The sequence below is a fragment of the Patella vulgata genome, chromosome 1 (assembly GCF_932274485.2).
Source record: "Patella vulgata chromosome 1, xgPatVulg1.2, whole genome shotgun sequence".
Taxonomy (NCBI): domain Eukaryota; kingdom Metazoa; phylum Mollusca; class Gastropoda; family Patellidae; genus Patella; species Patella vulgata.
The window spans coordinates 89,478,431-89,494,553 of NC_065879.2; the positions used below are offsets into that span (position 1 = coordinate 89,478,431).

The 16,123-nt window shown below is 38.8% G+C and overlaps 1 protein-coding gene across 1 annotated transcript; it reads left to right on the forward strand.

Annotated features, from left to right (window-relative positions):
- The first annotated feature begins 3,682 nt into the window (after positions 1-3,682).
- Positions 3,683-15,817, forward strand: LOC126811440 (YTH domain-containing family protein 2). Its single transcript, XM_050537091.2, has 5 exons — positions 3,683-3,891; positions 4,070-4,094; positions 7,787-7,848; positions 9,532-10,977; positions 14,824-15,817. Exons 1-5 carry the CDS (start codon positions 3,871-3,873, stop codon positions 14,854-14,856), a joined length of 1,587 nt encoding a protein of 528 aa, XP_050393048.1. The 5' UTR covers positions 3,683-3,870; the 3' UTR covers positions 14,857-15,817.
- Positions 15,818-16,123: the final 306 nt, after the last annotated feature.

A 16,123-nucleotide genomic window follows, 5' to 3' on the forward strand; every position in this document is an offset into this window, starting at 1 on the left:
TTATATCAAGAATTGTAACAATATTATGGCGCAGTGTAGTGGTTACAGACTAATCAATTAATATGTAATTAATATCTAATTATTGTGTTGACTGATCACATGCACAGTTGGCATTTTAATTGGCCCCTGTTTGTGGTGCAAGGCGGAGGGCTCGACTAGGACAGTTGTCTAATCGATCGGATGGGACGAAAAACCGGCGTGATCCGGAGCAACAGTGGTTTTAGGATGTTTAAAACTGCTGAGACGAATAAAGGTAAAAATGCAATTACAGCGGGGGCCACGGTGGTCCAATGAGTAGGACACGGGCTAGCTAATCCGAAGGTCCCGTTTTCGATCCCTGTGTTGACCGAGAAAGTTAATCAGGATTTTCCGGGCGTGGTTCCCATTGTCAGTGGGGCCGGATGGGACGAAAAACCGAGGTCCCGTGTACACATTGGCGTGCACGTAAAAGATCCCTTGGCAGTTGGAATTCAACATAAGAGTAGGCTATAGTGCAGCTGCCCTGGCAAAATTTCCTTCATAGCACACTGTATGCCCGTCTTCATTAGTCCAGGGGGGGGGGGGTGGATGGCTGAATGGTTAGCGTGCGCGCGCTGTATCATAAAGTCTGTCATTGAGTCGACTGGCGTGGTTTCGAATCCCCGGTTGTACGTGGCAAGGGGTAGGGTCGCCTGTCCAACCTCGTGGGTTTTCTCCGGGTCCTCCGGTTTCCTCCCACTGCTAAAGAGCCCTACGCGCAAGCGAATTATTGAAATAAAATTAAACCATATGTTAGTCCCAAAATGACCTAGTTTGTGTCGAGTGGACGTTAAACCCCATTTCTCTCTCTCTCTCTCTTCATTAGTCCAGTTGGAGCAGAACAGTAGAACGCCAATAATACGTGTGTAGTCCCCTTAGTTTCTAAACACAGTATAAACCTATGATTGTAGCAATCTGATTCAAATACAGATCTATATTTCGTTTCGTTTTTTATACTTTCGATGGCCTACACTACATGAAGATCTGACCGGTTGTTGTGATAGGTCACGTCAGAGGTCATACGAGCGGCTTTTGACCCTATGATTTTAGACATTTGATTAACCAATCAGCATTGATGTTACTAGTGGATTACCCACAGTTCCGTGCAAAACACGCCTAAAGCTCGCCGCAACAGACCGTTTCATTGGCTAATACCTCACACCATTCAGAACACGTCACTCATAACAACTCTTCCAGATCCTAGTGTAGTAAAGACAAGTAAAACGAAATTTTGAACTATGAAAATGAAACGAAATAGGATCTGTGATTTAATCAGATTGTGATTGTAGGAAACCGCAAGTTGCGAGTAAGGGATCTTGATAAGAACTAAATATTTCATTAATTATACAACATTTTGATGTACATGAACCTGTAGGAAAAAGTTTTTCGAGGAGGTATGATAAGACATGTATACTTATAATGACGTAACATCGGGAATGACGTAACATCTCTATACATAACAATAGTAATAAAAACTGGTCCTGGGGGTTGGATGGCCGAATGGTTAGCGCATGCGCGTTATATCATAAGGTCTGTCATTGAGTAAAGTGGCGTGGTTTCCATTCCCCGGTTGTACGTGACAAGGGTGTTCGATCTATGCATTGGCCGAGAAATTTCATCCAGATTTTCCGGTGTGGTTCCCCCTTGTCAGTGATGCAGGACGGAAGTTCTGACGAGGACAGCTGTCTAGTCGTTCGGATGGGACGTAAAACCAAGGTCCCGTGTATAAATTGGTGTGCACATAGAAGTTCCATTGACAGTTGGAATTCGATAAAAGAACAGGCCGTAGTGTTGCTGTCCGGGCAAAATTTCCCTCATATCACACTGTATGACGTATGCCCGTCTTCATTAGCCCTGTTTCAGAGCAGAACACTAGAACGTTAAACTCATTTCATTTCATTTCATTTCTTCCATAGATATTTTAACATGTTTCCAACTAAGACCCTAGCGAATCCAATGATTTACGCTTTATTATCCTTTAAGCCCCATGGCGGTTCAACTGATTTACGACACTTGTTGAATAAACTAATTACTAAGCCAGTAATTAAAATCAGCTGACTGGACAATGGCGTCTAATTAATTAACGTTTGTAGTTTAAATCAACTGCCTGGACAATAATGTCTAATTAATTTTCGTTGTATGTTTCTCTCACACAAAGAAAGCATAGAAATGTTTAAAGGATTATCCGCTTTGAGTCAAATCGTTTCATCGGCAGTGGGAAACCCAATTATGAATGAGGTGGACCAATCACTGATTGACCTAAAAGGGGCGTGGTCCTTCGTCTGTGTACTTTTGTCATCCTGGCCGCGTTAGGTTTTGTTTATCACAAATTATCGAATGTCATCGAGGAAGAAGAAAAGAAATTAACAATTAACATATAATTGTTCCTGCTTAGATACACGAACCGTTGTCTACGATATCAGCCCCAGTGAGAGCGGACGTTAATCTACAGAGAGGAGCGGAGAAAAAAAGTTTGTCCGGTTACCATACCGCAGTTCAATTCCCTACATAGAGAGAAGCGGAGAAAAATATTTTGTCCGGTTACCGCAGTTCAACTCCCTATTGAGGGAGAAGCGGATAAAAATAGTTAGGATCCAACTTGCTACAGAGAGAGAAGGGGAGAAAAATATTTTGTCCAGTTTCCGCAGTTCAACTCGCTATACAAAGAGAGAAGGGGAGAAAGATATTTTGTCCGGGTATCGCAGTACAACTCGGTAAAATGTACGGTGTTTAGTACAATTTCTCTGATAGGCTATTTCAGGGGAAACGGTGTTTTTATTCTTTTCGCCTCGTGAAGTGACGTATTTATATGATATTTAGCATGAAGGAATGGAAGAATATTCAACAAATCTGGACAAGAAACACCCCACATAAACAGGTAATGTTCATTCATTCATTTGTTTTTTTTTTCTTGTAATTCATTCATTCATTCATTCGTTCGTCAATTCATTCATTCGTTCATTTTTTCTTGTAATTCCTTCATTCGTCAATTCCTTCATTCGTTCGTTTTTTCTTGTAATCCATTAATTAATTCTTTCGTCAATTAATTCATTCGTTCGTTTTTTCTTGTAATTCATTCATTCGTTCGTCAATTCATTCATTCGTTCGTTTTTTTCTTGTAATCCATTTATTAATTCGTTCGTCCATTCATTCGTTCGTCCATTCATGCATTCGTACCGTAAAATACAATATTGTATATTGAAACTCCAAAACTGTAGGATATGGGGGGGGGGGCTAGATTTATGTATAATGTACGGTTGTGTATTCTACATGTACATCGCTGTGGATATTGTGACGAATACACACGTTTTTTGATCAAAGGCTAAAAATGATTAACTTTGTGTATTTCGCAAAGGTAGCCCTACATATAGGCCCTCTTCGTCTCCAAATTTTAAGATGAATTTTAGTTATTAAGGCCCGGTCGGAGTTTTAATTCGGAGTATAATATAGTTAATTATATTATATACTAATATACGTAGGTGGGTTTTTTTTATTATTAAAATCATGTATATTTAAATTGAAAATAAGTCTAAAGCACCCCAAAATGTTTAAATGTAAATTGCTGTTCACCACAGTGTAGCTAAAAAGTAAGTTCAACGTGTTTCGGCAAGATAGAGGATGTATGACGTCATCATGTGTCACGTGAATCCACGCGGAAGCGAGGCACATGCGTAGCCGCCATTGTTAGCCGTATACAGGGGAAGGAGATAGTGGATTTCTGTGAAATAATTTACGCTCAAGGACTAAATTGACAGACTTGTGATTTTGTTTTTGTGTGTTATATAAAAGCCCCGTGTGTGCAGACTATTAAAGACTAGTTATTTTGTACTATAAACTGTTTACAATAGTGTAATGTCTGACTTAATTGACCAGGTAAAGGAGCCCCCAGCCACGCTTCAACTTTTCTTTACGTAGATCAGTGTAGATTGACTTGCGCGCGCCCTCCCATTCATCTCGAGAATTTACACAACAAATTCTGCCTGTTTCTTACGATTTTTTGTGTACTAATATTTTGTTTTTTCTTCTTTTTCATGTGATTTCATTTTTCTAGAGAGGAAAAGGACAAGCGAATCAAGGTAACTACTTTTTTACGTCTAAAAGTGAAGTAATTCTAGTACCGGTTTGACACGCATGTCAGCTCCCGCCTTCTTTCTGTCTGAATGAGGGCATGTCGACAAGATTATTGAATCATGTTTTGACAACTTTGTACACTATACCTTGCTAAATTACATTTCTTTTTAGCACATGCCAAAATTTTCTAAGTAGAGCTTACGAAATGTCCACATAAAGCTATTTTATGTTTAGCCATTGAGTTATGAAACGTATTGAAGTTATCCCCTGAATCATGGCTTGCTTGTTCAACGGCCATTTTGTGTATTAAGTGAGGGGTGAGGTCAGCAGTTACACCACAATAAACGTTCTACATGACTAAACACAATATGCAGCAAGACAAGACAAATTACACCCATTTTGTCTTCCTTGTGAATCATCGATATTTACATCCTTGATATGGCTGTACTACTACACAGCCAGATATGGATTTCACTAAAAGGTGTCAAACCTATGTAGTCCTGTACCAGGTCCACAAGAGATCTGAATAAAAATGATTTATCACTGGCCATATTCAAATAAAGCTTTAAAGAAATGGGTCACAAATTTTAGAATCTCCATAATGGTCATAATTCATGCTCATTGCTGAGGGTTGTTTCTTCACATTTTCCGATTGTAATTCTGTTCTAAGACAAAAACACAACTTTTCTTTTCTGAAACTTATATATTTAATATTTCCCATTGTACAGAGGCCTTATTACGAGAAACCGATTATGGCTAATCGATTTGCAAATCCTTTTCAAACACATTTACGACAAAAAATAGTCTAATCAGTTTCACCTAATTGTCAAATTTTCCACAACGATTTGCCAAATTGATGGCTCGCCTGCTGGATTGGCGATTCGATTTCCAATATGGCATCCCCCACAAGTGACATGATGTTTTCTTTTGAATTTCACTTTAAAGGGACAATACCACTCTTGCTGACTTAACAGCTCCAGAAAATAAATAATATCCTTATCTAATTACTAGATGTTTTAGTGTTCTACCTGTTCTGCAAATTATCCATTACATCCTATTTTACTTGTCCAGAGGGTTCGAAAATATTTTAAAATCGAAGTTACATTTGAAAAGGTTTATGTTAGACGTTTCAAACCATTAAGTCAAATTTTTTAAATAAGGTGTGTTAAGATGTAATTTGTATCATCAATTAATTGAAATATTGTAAAACAGTACAATTTGTTGACCAGAATAAAGATTGGGACATATTCAATTATTCAGTTACAACAAGAGTGGTATTGAGCCTTTGAAATATGAATATCGGGGACATTCCTAATACAAATACAGGGCATTTGGGAACAGTCAACGGGTACAACTTCTCGTTTTTATTTTTGGGCGGTGTCTTCAAGAAGAGAATAAAGAAAAATGAATTTTTAAAATTTACCATTTTTCCTCAAATTCTTCAGTCTTCAGCGATTCGAATACCAACTCGAGACCGAAGTCGTGTACAAAACGAGATAGGTAATCGAAACCGATTTGTTTTCTCGTAAAAACGCCTCAGATTTTATTCCGGGTTACATGTATGTTTTTTGGTACAGGTATTTTGGGTAAAAAGTTTTGGTATCTTGGGACCGTACAGTACAAAAACATTTATATTTTCATAAAATGAGAAGAAAAATAGTTCAAAATATAAAATTAATAATAATAATAACAGATTTATATAGCGCAAGATTACCCTAAAGTTTCTAATGCGCTTCCAATTAACGAGCACTATGAAAGAACTAAATGTTGAATAGGTGTGTTTTTAACTCGCGTTTGAATTGGTCAACAGATTTAATCATTCGTAATTCTTTGGGAAGATTATTCCATAGGTAGGGGGCTGAGAATGAGAAAGCTCAGTTTCCTAGTTCAAATTTCACAGACAGAGTTAACAGTTTATTTTCTGACGATGACCTCAAGGTTCTTGTGTTGTTCTCACATCGTTTTAACAGCTGTTTTAAATATAGTGGTGATTTGTCATTCAATGCTTAATAAGTTTGCAGCAAGATTTTGAACACATTTCGTTTTTTGACGGGCAATTAACCATAAATCACTACTCCCAATAATAAATTTCTATACTAATAAACCCGGATGTGAATAAGAAAATATCCAGGCATTTTATGATCCCCAGCTTGCTGCTCTTTCATTTTCTGTTTGACAGTGTTCAGTCAATGTTATGTGGATATTTGAACATAGGAGAAGATTACTGCGACCATTAATACCACCAGTACTACTGGTGGGACGTTCTTATCCACATAACACTGGCTGAACACTACTTCATGGACCATAGATAAGTTATTTACTGTCAGTGCAGTTATTAAAAAGTCATAATATTTGATAATCGTAAAAACATAAAAAGGCCTGAAATGTGATAAAAACATCATAAAAAGGTCATAAAATTTGATCAAATCGTCATAATATTTGATCAAATCGTCACAAATTTGATTGAAAAATATATTAGATTCCACTAGGAGCTTTCATAAAAATATATATTTTTGACATAAATCTGTGTACGGTCTCTGTAGTCGTAATTAAACCTTTTCAATTCCATTAAATGGAAACAGGATAAATACTTCTCAAAATAACCAAAGTAAACATAGTGTTTTCGATCAAAATTGTCGATTTAAGACTTAAAATGTCGGTCTACTAGCTTTGTGTCTGTTTTCAAGGGGGGGCTAATTGTAGACAGACAACCTAAGTTTAGTTTGATAAAATCTTAATAAAAGTTGAATTTATTTTGTGAATGTTAAACTTAAATGACAATTTATAAAGTGATTACGTTTCACTTTCAGTAAATTCAATTATCAAATTAAGATTGGATTTCTTTTATTTAAATTTCCTTTGGAGGGAGGGTGAGACTGAAAATATGAATTGTACATAAACTTGTATGGTATAGCAGGAGAAAACTTATCGGTAATGGGTGGGGTGGGGTTCATCATCCTTATTTTCTGCACCAAACGGGCTAATGAAAATGAAATCAATAAAATACCGGTACATTTACTTAAATAATTTTACTCTACAAATATAGGGGTGATGATTTTCTGTTTAAGCAAAATGGGAATACCGTTTCACAAAATGGGGAATACCGTTTCACAAAATGGGGAATACCGTTTCACAAAATGGGAATACCTTTTCTCAAAATGAGGAATACCATTTTAAACATTGTGAATTCTTTTATTTCCTTACTTGAAATGGAACTTTCCGTTTTATCAGTTATATGTAATGTCTATTTCCAAACTGTTTGGCTACATTTGCAGAGGAAATTTGTATTACTGAGTGAGATCATTTCATCTTATTAGCTGAATATGCCGTAGTTCGTGCATCTGTAGATAGATTTTCCCAGAAGTTGTCAATAAAGAAATTCCCTCTTAGTCTTAGTGACCAGTTATTCCGGTATTGGACAAGAAACTAAATTCAATTTTTGAGTTGGGGGGTGGGGGGGCATATTCGAAAATAAAACATCAGCAATAAGTGTATTTTATGATCACATTGTAGATTTTTGGAATGATGATCTTTTAAACGATTTTGCGTTTCTGATTGTAACACTGTTCCAAATGCCAGATTCTGCGATTTCCACATTTTTTTTTTCTGTTATTGCAGAAAGTCATCACCCCTACGAATAATCCAAAAATTTGTTTATATTTGCTATTTGAAATGTGTGTTTTTGTTGTCAATCTAGTGTCCAATGGTCCTGGAAGAGATAAAGAAGAGAAGTTTGATGCCTATTTGCAACCATCTCAGGTTTGTTATTCTTTATTAATAGTTGGGGCAGGGGTGGCCGAATGGTTAGCGCATGCACGCTGTTTCATAAGGTCTATCATTCACTTAACTGGCGTGGTTTCAATTCTCTGGTTGTACGTGACAAGGACTAGGGTCGCCTGTCCAACCTCGTGGGTTTTCTCTTTGTCCTCTGGTTTCCTCCCACTGCTAAAGACTCGTATGCGCAAGCGAATTATTGAAATAAAATTGAACCATGTGTTAGTCCAGAAATGACCTAGTTTGTGTTGAGTAGACCTTAAACCCCATTTCTCTCTATTTAAAAATACAAGTATTTATTGCAGGGCTCAAAATTGACGATGGGCCTTCTGGCAATAGCTGTCGTAAGCCCTAGAAATAGCCATTGATAGCTTTAACATGAAAGACAAAGATAACTGTCGGAAATTTAGTAAATTCATGTATTTAGGTGCGAAAAAAATTCGTTTAAAAAATGATAGTAATTTAGCCCAGTAGTGATCCTTTGACGGGGGGGGGGGGGGGCTGAATGGTTAACATGATTCCTCGCTTGCACATGACAAGGAGTAGGGTTGCATGTCTTGGGCCTCCGGTTACCTCCCACTGCTAAAGATCCCTACACACAAGCAAATTGTTGAAATAAAATTGAATCATTTGTTAGTCCCGAAATGGCCTAGTTTGTGTCAAGTGGTTGTTAAACCCCATTTCTCCATCTCTCTCCTTCGACAAAATAAAAAAAAACACTTTTTCTTTGTGACGGTCCCCTGGTTTCTCCCCCCCCCCCCCCACTGGTAAAGACCTCTATGCTCAAACGAATTATTGGACAATTTCGAGGCGGGTGATACACATAATTCGTTTCCAGTTACTTGATAATGATAGTAGTCAGGACAGTGATTGGTATTATGAAGTGTGTGATTTGTTGCGCGACGTTCCGCCCATGGCTAGCTATGTCTCCCGTGCATGATGAACAAGCCCAATGTGAACACAATAGCCCTGTGTCTGCAGTAGATTCTGACAATAATTCTGATGTTGATAATAATGCTGGCCTGCTGGATCGTAAAAGACGTAGGCAATTCCTGAGACCCGAAAGTGTAGATCTATTGACTGACTATATTGATAATGATATGGGACTTGGGGATGAAAGTGAAAGTAAAAACAAGGTATTGCAATCCGCACGTGGTCATGGCAGCGGGAGACGTGATGCGCGTGTTCGTGGCGGCATTGCTCATGGCTGCTATTGATATTTTTGTTCATTTTATATATATCTTTATCAAAATCCAGTGAAAAAAACAATATCTTTTAAGTATTTCATGGAGAAAAATTCGTTTTCGTGTTAGTTTTAGTGAGAAATGAGAAATCCAAAATGGCCGCCATGACGTCACGTGACTACATTATTATGCGAATTTCCAAAATTCTATTTTTTCCTCTTAGCCCAACTTCATGCCCATCCCAACAGACAAAAAGATTTTTCATAAAAGCTTCCACAGTTACTGCTTGGCATTTAGTTCCAACCTCCCTTTTTTCCTCAAAAAAAGGGTCTAGCACAGGCAGTGGATTTACGTCTAGCATTGAAAGGGTTAATTTATTAGTGTCTCACATATAGTCGAGTACAACAAAATGAATATCTTCATGCAAGGTTAACAGTTCAGCTTGTATATACTGTATTTATATTTGATATGTGTATATTTTCAGACTAGCTACGGTCCAGGTAACATGTCCAGTCCAGGTGTAGCCGAGAACTCGTTCCTTCCCAATTATTTCACCCCTTCCATGTCCTTTAACTATATGGGACAGGGAATGAATGAAGGAGCGTGGTCTAATGGAGGTGATCAACCCATGTTTTCGATGAGCACGTATGACTATAATGGAATGTTTAACAGTTTCGGTTTTCCTCCTTACGGTTGGGACTATAGTGCCAATGACTATTGGGGAACAGTAGGACAAGGGCGGAAAGATGCACGACCCTATAGTGATACGGAATATTACCAACCGGACATGATGGGTGGCGACCCCTATATGATGAACGGAGAACTCGACCACGATATTAACAATGTAGATCAAGGCTTAAAGGGAATGTCAATCGGCGGAGATAAGAACGTGGGTGAAAACGGTCCTAGTGATATAGGGGTCGATAGCAATGTGTCGGGAAATGTGGCGCCCCCAATGCAGACTGCTATGTCCTCTGCTCCCAAAAAGACCTCGTGGGCAGCAATTGCCAGCCAACCAGCTCGACCCCAGCCTATGAAGCGATTGATCCCAAGGGCCCCGGCGAACCCCAAGCAGCAGCATAACATGGACATTGGAACCTGGGATAACAATCGTGGCGGTAACTTAGGCAACAAACAACCACCTCCGCAAAGACAAACTTGGAGTGCTCCGAGACGTCAGATGGCGTCCACCAATTCTTTTAGTTCAGGAACGACTAGTGGCGCCTCAAACAATAACCAAAGCAACTCTAACGGCAATGCTGGTTACAATAATACCGCAGCTGGGGCCGCAGCACCCGTGGGCAAAAATAACCCTGTATTAGAAAAACTGCGCTCGGCTAACATGTACAATCCGAAAGAGTTTAACTTGAACCCTAAAGGAGCTCGATATTTTATTATTAAGAGCTACTCCGAGGACGATATCCACCGATCTATAAAATACAGTATCTGGTGTAGTACAGAACACGGCAACAAACGATTGGATAGTGCTTATCGGGAACGCGAAAGCAAGGGGCCCATCTATCTCTTCTACAGTGTCAATGGAAGCGGACATTTTTGCGGCATGGCGCAGATGATGTCAGCAGTGGACTACAATAGCTCTAGTGGAGTTTGGGCCCAGGATAAGTGGAAGGGCGTATTTGAAGTAAAGTGGATATACGTGAAGGACGTGCCGAACGGTTCTCTGCGTCACATTCGTCTGGAAAATAACGAAAATAAACCCGTTACTAATTCTCGCGATACACAGGAGGTTCCTCCGGAGAAAGGAAAGCAAGTGTTGAAAATTCTGCATAACTATCATCACAATACGTCGATCTTTGATGACTTCATTCACTACGAGAAACGCCAGGAAGAAGATCAGACAAAGGACCCGGTTGCTGGTCCACCGCCACCTCAACAACGACCTCCTCAAGGTCATTCTAACTCTCAAAAGGTATGGTAAATTATTCCATTATAACTCCCAAGATGCATTATGTCCGATTTAGATAAAGAGCTGACAATTCTCGCTATAATAGTTAAACACTAGATAATGAAATCTGTTGAAAATTCATGCGCCTGTCATTGAGTCAACTGGCGTGGTTTCGAATCCCCAGTTGTACATGACAAGGAGTAGGGATGTCTGTCCAACCTTGTGGGCCTTCTCCGGGTCGACAAGGACAGCTGTCTAGACCTTCGGATGAGACAAAAAAACCGAGGTCCTGTGTATATATTGGAATGCACGTAAAAGATCCCCTGGCAGTTGGAATTCGATATAAGAGTAGGCGATAGTGCCGCTGCCCGGGCAAAATTTCCCTCATAGCACACTGTTTGGCGAATGCCCGTCTTCAATAGTCAAGTATAGGAGCAGAACAGTAGGACGTTAAACCCCTTGTGGAAGATAAACTGGAGTAATCCTACAAGGTTGAGAAGGTGCCCCTATCTCAAACCACATACGTTCACAGCAGGGATCAAAACCATGATCACAAGCCAGAGGTGACAGGCCAGCTAGAGGTCAAAGCTCTAGATCACTAGGCCATCCCATTCACATGAGATAAATAATTGTCATTTATATGCCTGCTTAACGGTTTGTCATAAGAGTGGCGGTCATGGTTATTGTCCCATGATTGAATCTTGGGTTTTACAACAGGGTTCCCGCAGTCCTTGAAAATCCTTGAATATCCTTTTTAAAAATTTAAAATTTCATTTTCAAGGTCTTGAATATCCTTGAATATCGCGGAAAAAGGAAAATATCCTTGAATTTCAGTTGAGATCCTTAATTTTGTTTCAAATGTCTTCAATTCCTTTTAAATATGAGATTATAACGATAGTTGGTAATGTTTTGGTTATTATTAAAGATGAAAAATTGTAACTTTAGGCTAAAAAATGTCCTTGAAAATCCTAGAATTTGACGTATATTTATCCTTGAATATCCTTGAAAAAATGTTTGACGAAGCCGCGAGAACCCTGTACAAGTCCAGTCTTAATTTGAAAAGGGGGTAGCACCTCATATGAGGCCAACAAGTATTGAGTGTCTAAAAACCTAGGACCACATGCATGCATATTATATATAAAGCCATGACAATAATTCTGTGTTATACATTTTGATGTTTAAATGGGTACTGCCCCAAAATACCAGAGTGATCTGACATTCCTACACTCCTGCAAGGACCTTAAGATCTGTAGTACTAGTACCTAAGCCTAAAACGGCCTGTTTTGGTCAAAGGACTTTTTTCTACTTAGCCTCAACAGAGTGGAATGATCTGCCACTTTGTGACAGTTGTGATCGTTTTTGGACTGTTGTTTGAGCATGCCCATGCACGGATGTGGTGCAATAAAAATAGAATAGTATTGTATTATCAATTGATCATTCAAATCCATTTATATCTCTGCATTGGCCAAGAAAGTTCATCCAGATTTTCCGACCTGGTTCCCCCTTGTCAGTGATGCTGGACGGAGAATGTGACATGGACAGCTGTTTAGACGTTCAGATGTGACGAAAAACCTGAAGTCCTGTGTAGGCTACACATTGGCGTGCATGTAAAAGATTCCTTGACAGTTGGAATTTGATATAAGAGTAAACCGTAGTGCCGCTGTCCGGCCAAAATTTCCCTCATAGCACACTGTATGTCTTCATTAGCCCAGTCGGAGCAGAACAGTGGGACGTTAAAACACATTTCATTTCAAATCCATTTAAATCTCTGCCATCCGATGAGCTATGTGTAGAGAGTAGATCATGGGATTGTCATGTGAATAAATGTCTAAATAATAATTTTGAAGCCCGAAATAAAGATATATGCAATAGAGAGCTCAATATCTTTAAATATATGCACCTTTGAAATATTATGGGCACTGTGCCAATTTTGCATAATATATAGATAGCGGTCACATGATGATTTCATAAAAATGAACGTGCTTGATAATATCTGTATTTTAAGTTTAAAAGTGTCAAGCCTGAAATTGTGTAATATATTGATAACGCTAGAGCAGTATCATTATCTTAAGATCTCATTCTTGACCTTTAAACCGGACTTAGTAAAATAAGATAAACGCCATCCGGATGCCCCATGGCTGGATTGCAGGTACCTTTTCGGCCAATCAGTATTGTAGCCTTTTTTTCGGCCGCCGAGATCTAAGGGCTCACAGTATTAAAAAAAAAAATTTGGGGGGTCCATTTTTACCGTGTGAGGCTTGTACATGTATAAAGGCCTAAAGTAAAAATATCTCGTCCTTCACTTAACCCAACTGACTTTTAAAAAAAAAAAAGGGAGAAAAAGAAAACAACCTACCAACCCTTCTCCTCGATTGTGGTTTGGGTTTGGTGAAACAGATATTTTTAAGGTTAGCCTAATGCATTAAGAATGTGTGTACAAGTATACATGTACATACATGTAACACAACACAAAGTACATGTATATAACTACATGCACTTTGCAGTTATTTAATAATGACATTTCATAACACATGCAGGTCACGTTACATTCATAATACAAGTGTACATAACACAACACAAAGTATATAACTACTCCGCAGTTATTTAATAATGACATTTCATAACACATGCAACGTTATTGTGTTATTATGAATATTATACCTCTACTTCTAAATGTCATTCAAGGATAAAATAGTTAACCATACTTATAATGTTACTCAAAGAATTACTCCTGTATAGTAATACACAATATGAAAATGAAATATGAGACCCCTTGTGGTTTCCTAACGGTAAAAAGTAAACATGTTAGAGTGAAGTCCCTTGCTCGGTTGGGAATTGGGATAGATTGAAATCTAAGTCAATTCATATGGTTTGATGCAGTACATGTAACTAAAATAATAAGTAACCAATAAACTACATGTACATGTATATTATGCCTAATCACCTAATCGGTACATATTTTATAAATTATGGAACTTACTTGATATGTATTGATCTTTAAATTTCTCATATCAAATGTGAAGGGGGGGAGGATTCCTGCGGGTAAGATGTTGGTTCGCTAACTTACAGGTTGCGTGTTCGATCCCTGCATTAGTAGAAAAAATGAAATGGGGTTTAAAGTCCTACTGTTCTGCTCCTAAACTGGGCTAATGAAGACGTGCATACGCCATACAGTGTGCTATAAGGGAAATTTTACCCGGCCAGCGGCACTATGGCCTACTCTTATATCGACTTCTCACTGCACATGTGTACATGGGACCTCGGTTTTTCATCCCATCTGAACGACTAGACAGCTATCCTTGTCAGGCCCTCCGTCCTGCATCACTGACAAGCATGAACCCCGCTGGAAAATTTGGATGAACTTTCTCGGCCAATGCAGGGATCGAACACCCGTCCTCCAGGCTAGCAAGCCAGCGACTTAGCCACGTGACCGGTTTTTCCAGTTTGGTTCCTCCTTGTCATTGGTGCCGGACAAAGACTCGGGCACAACAGATAACATATAGTCGTTTGGATGGGATGCAAAAAGCCCTGTGTACACATTGGCATGTCTGTAAAAGATCCCTGGCAGTTGGAACTCGTTAAGAGTAGGCCATAGTGACAGTGTCCGGGAAAAATTTCCCAAATTTATACATGTAGCACACTGTATGGTGTATGCCCTTCTTCATTCGCCCAGTCGGAGTAGAACGTTAAACCCTATTTCATTTCATTTGAGATGTGGTGGCTCCTCCCCGCAGATGTGGCCCTCCTATCAGATGTGGTGACACCTCCCCTCGAATATTGTCGTCTTACTAAGCCAAGGCAGCTCCATGAATAACTATGATACAACGTATACTGTATATTTATGTTAATATTTTTCTTTCTTTTTTTCAGGAACGTCCAGAGCGTCGTCCTCGTCAGAATTAAAACAACTTTTCCTTACTTTATCATAGTGTGTGCATACAGAATTATTCAGTTACTATGACAACCAGTATAGTTCTATGGTTAGAGAAACCATTCGTGGATTTCCTTATTAGTTATTTTTTTTTTTTCTTTTCTTCTCCGATTATAAAGGATGGAATTTTGGATTTAGGGACACAGGAGCATATACAACTACTACGTTATTTTTTTAATAACTTTTTTTTTTTAAAGACGAATTGTACATTATGTATGGCCTATTGGATAGAATGATGCAGACACTTAATAATACACTACTATGATTTACACAAGGTGGCAAATGTTGTGGATAAAAAGTGCAGGCATCAGGGGCGTGATTTTAGACTGAAGCCACCCCTCCATTTGTGGTAATTATCCACTCAAATCCTTCTATACAATTTGAATTACATGATTGACAACTGACTGACTATGACAGCTATCTTTTTGTTTGGACATTTAGTGTTGAATTGTGGACAGAAATCAACGAGCCCCACCCCCTAAAAATTGTGTGTTTATTTATGAAAACAAATCGGCTCGTCAAACTACGACCCTCCGAACTGGAATTAATTGTGTTTTTAACAGAATTCAAGTGATATAGACCTCAATAATGTGTTTAAAACTAAAATATGGTTATTTGTAACGATAATCATTGAATCTGTGATCTTTTTTTAGTACGGAAATAAAAACAAAAACTGTGGAATTATGGACACTTTGTGTTTTGAAAAAGGACAAAAAATGACAACTAAGAAACTTAAAAAAGAAACTTTTTAAACGATAAACTTAACAAAAACAAACTGGCTATTTTTTTGCTGATTAACTGTGCTCCTTATTCTGTCGTTTAAAGGAGGGGTTTCCATGGATACTATAATGATTGACAGCTGATTCCAGCCAGTGAGAAGTTAGCAACTCAAATGTCAGATAATCCAATGAATAAAATATATCCCAAAATGTAGCCACAAAGGTTTTTCTTAATCTTGGGGTTCGGGTGGCATTGGGTCTAGTGACGTGAATTTGGTGGCATTGGGTCTAGTGACGTGAATTTGGTGGCATTGGGTCTAGTGACGTGAATTTGGTGGCATTGGGTCTAGTGGCGTGATTTGGGTGGCATTTGGTGGCATTGGGTCCAGTGGCGTGATTCGGGTGGCATTGGGTCCAGTGGTGTGATTTGGGTGGCATTGGGTCCAGTGGCGTGATTTGGGTAGCATTGGGTCTAGTGACGTGATTTGGGTGACAGTGGGTCTAGTGGCGTGATTTGGGT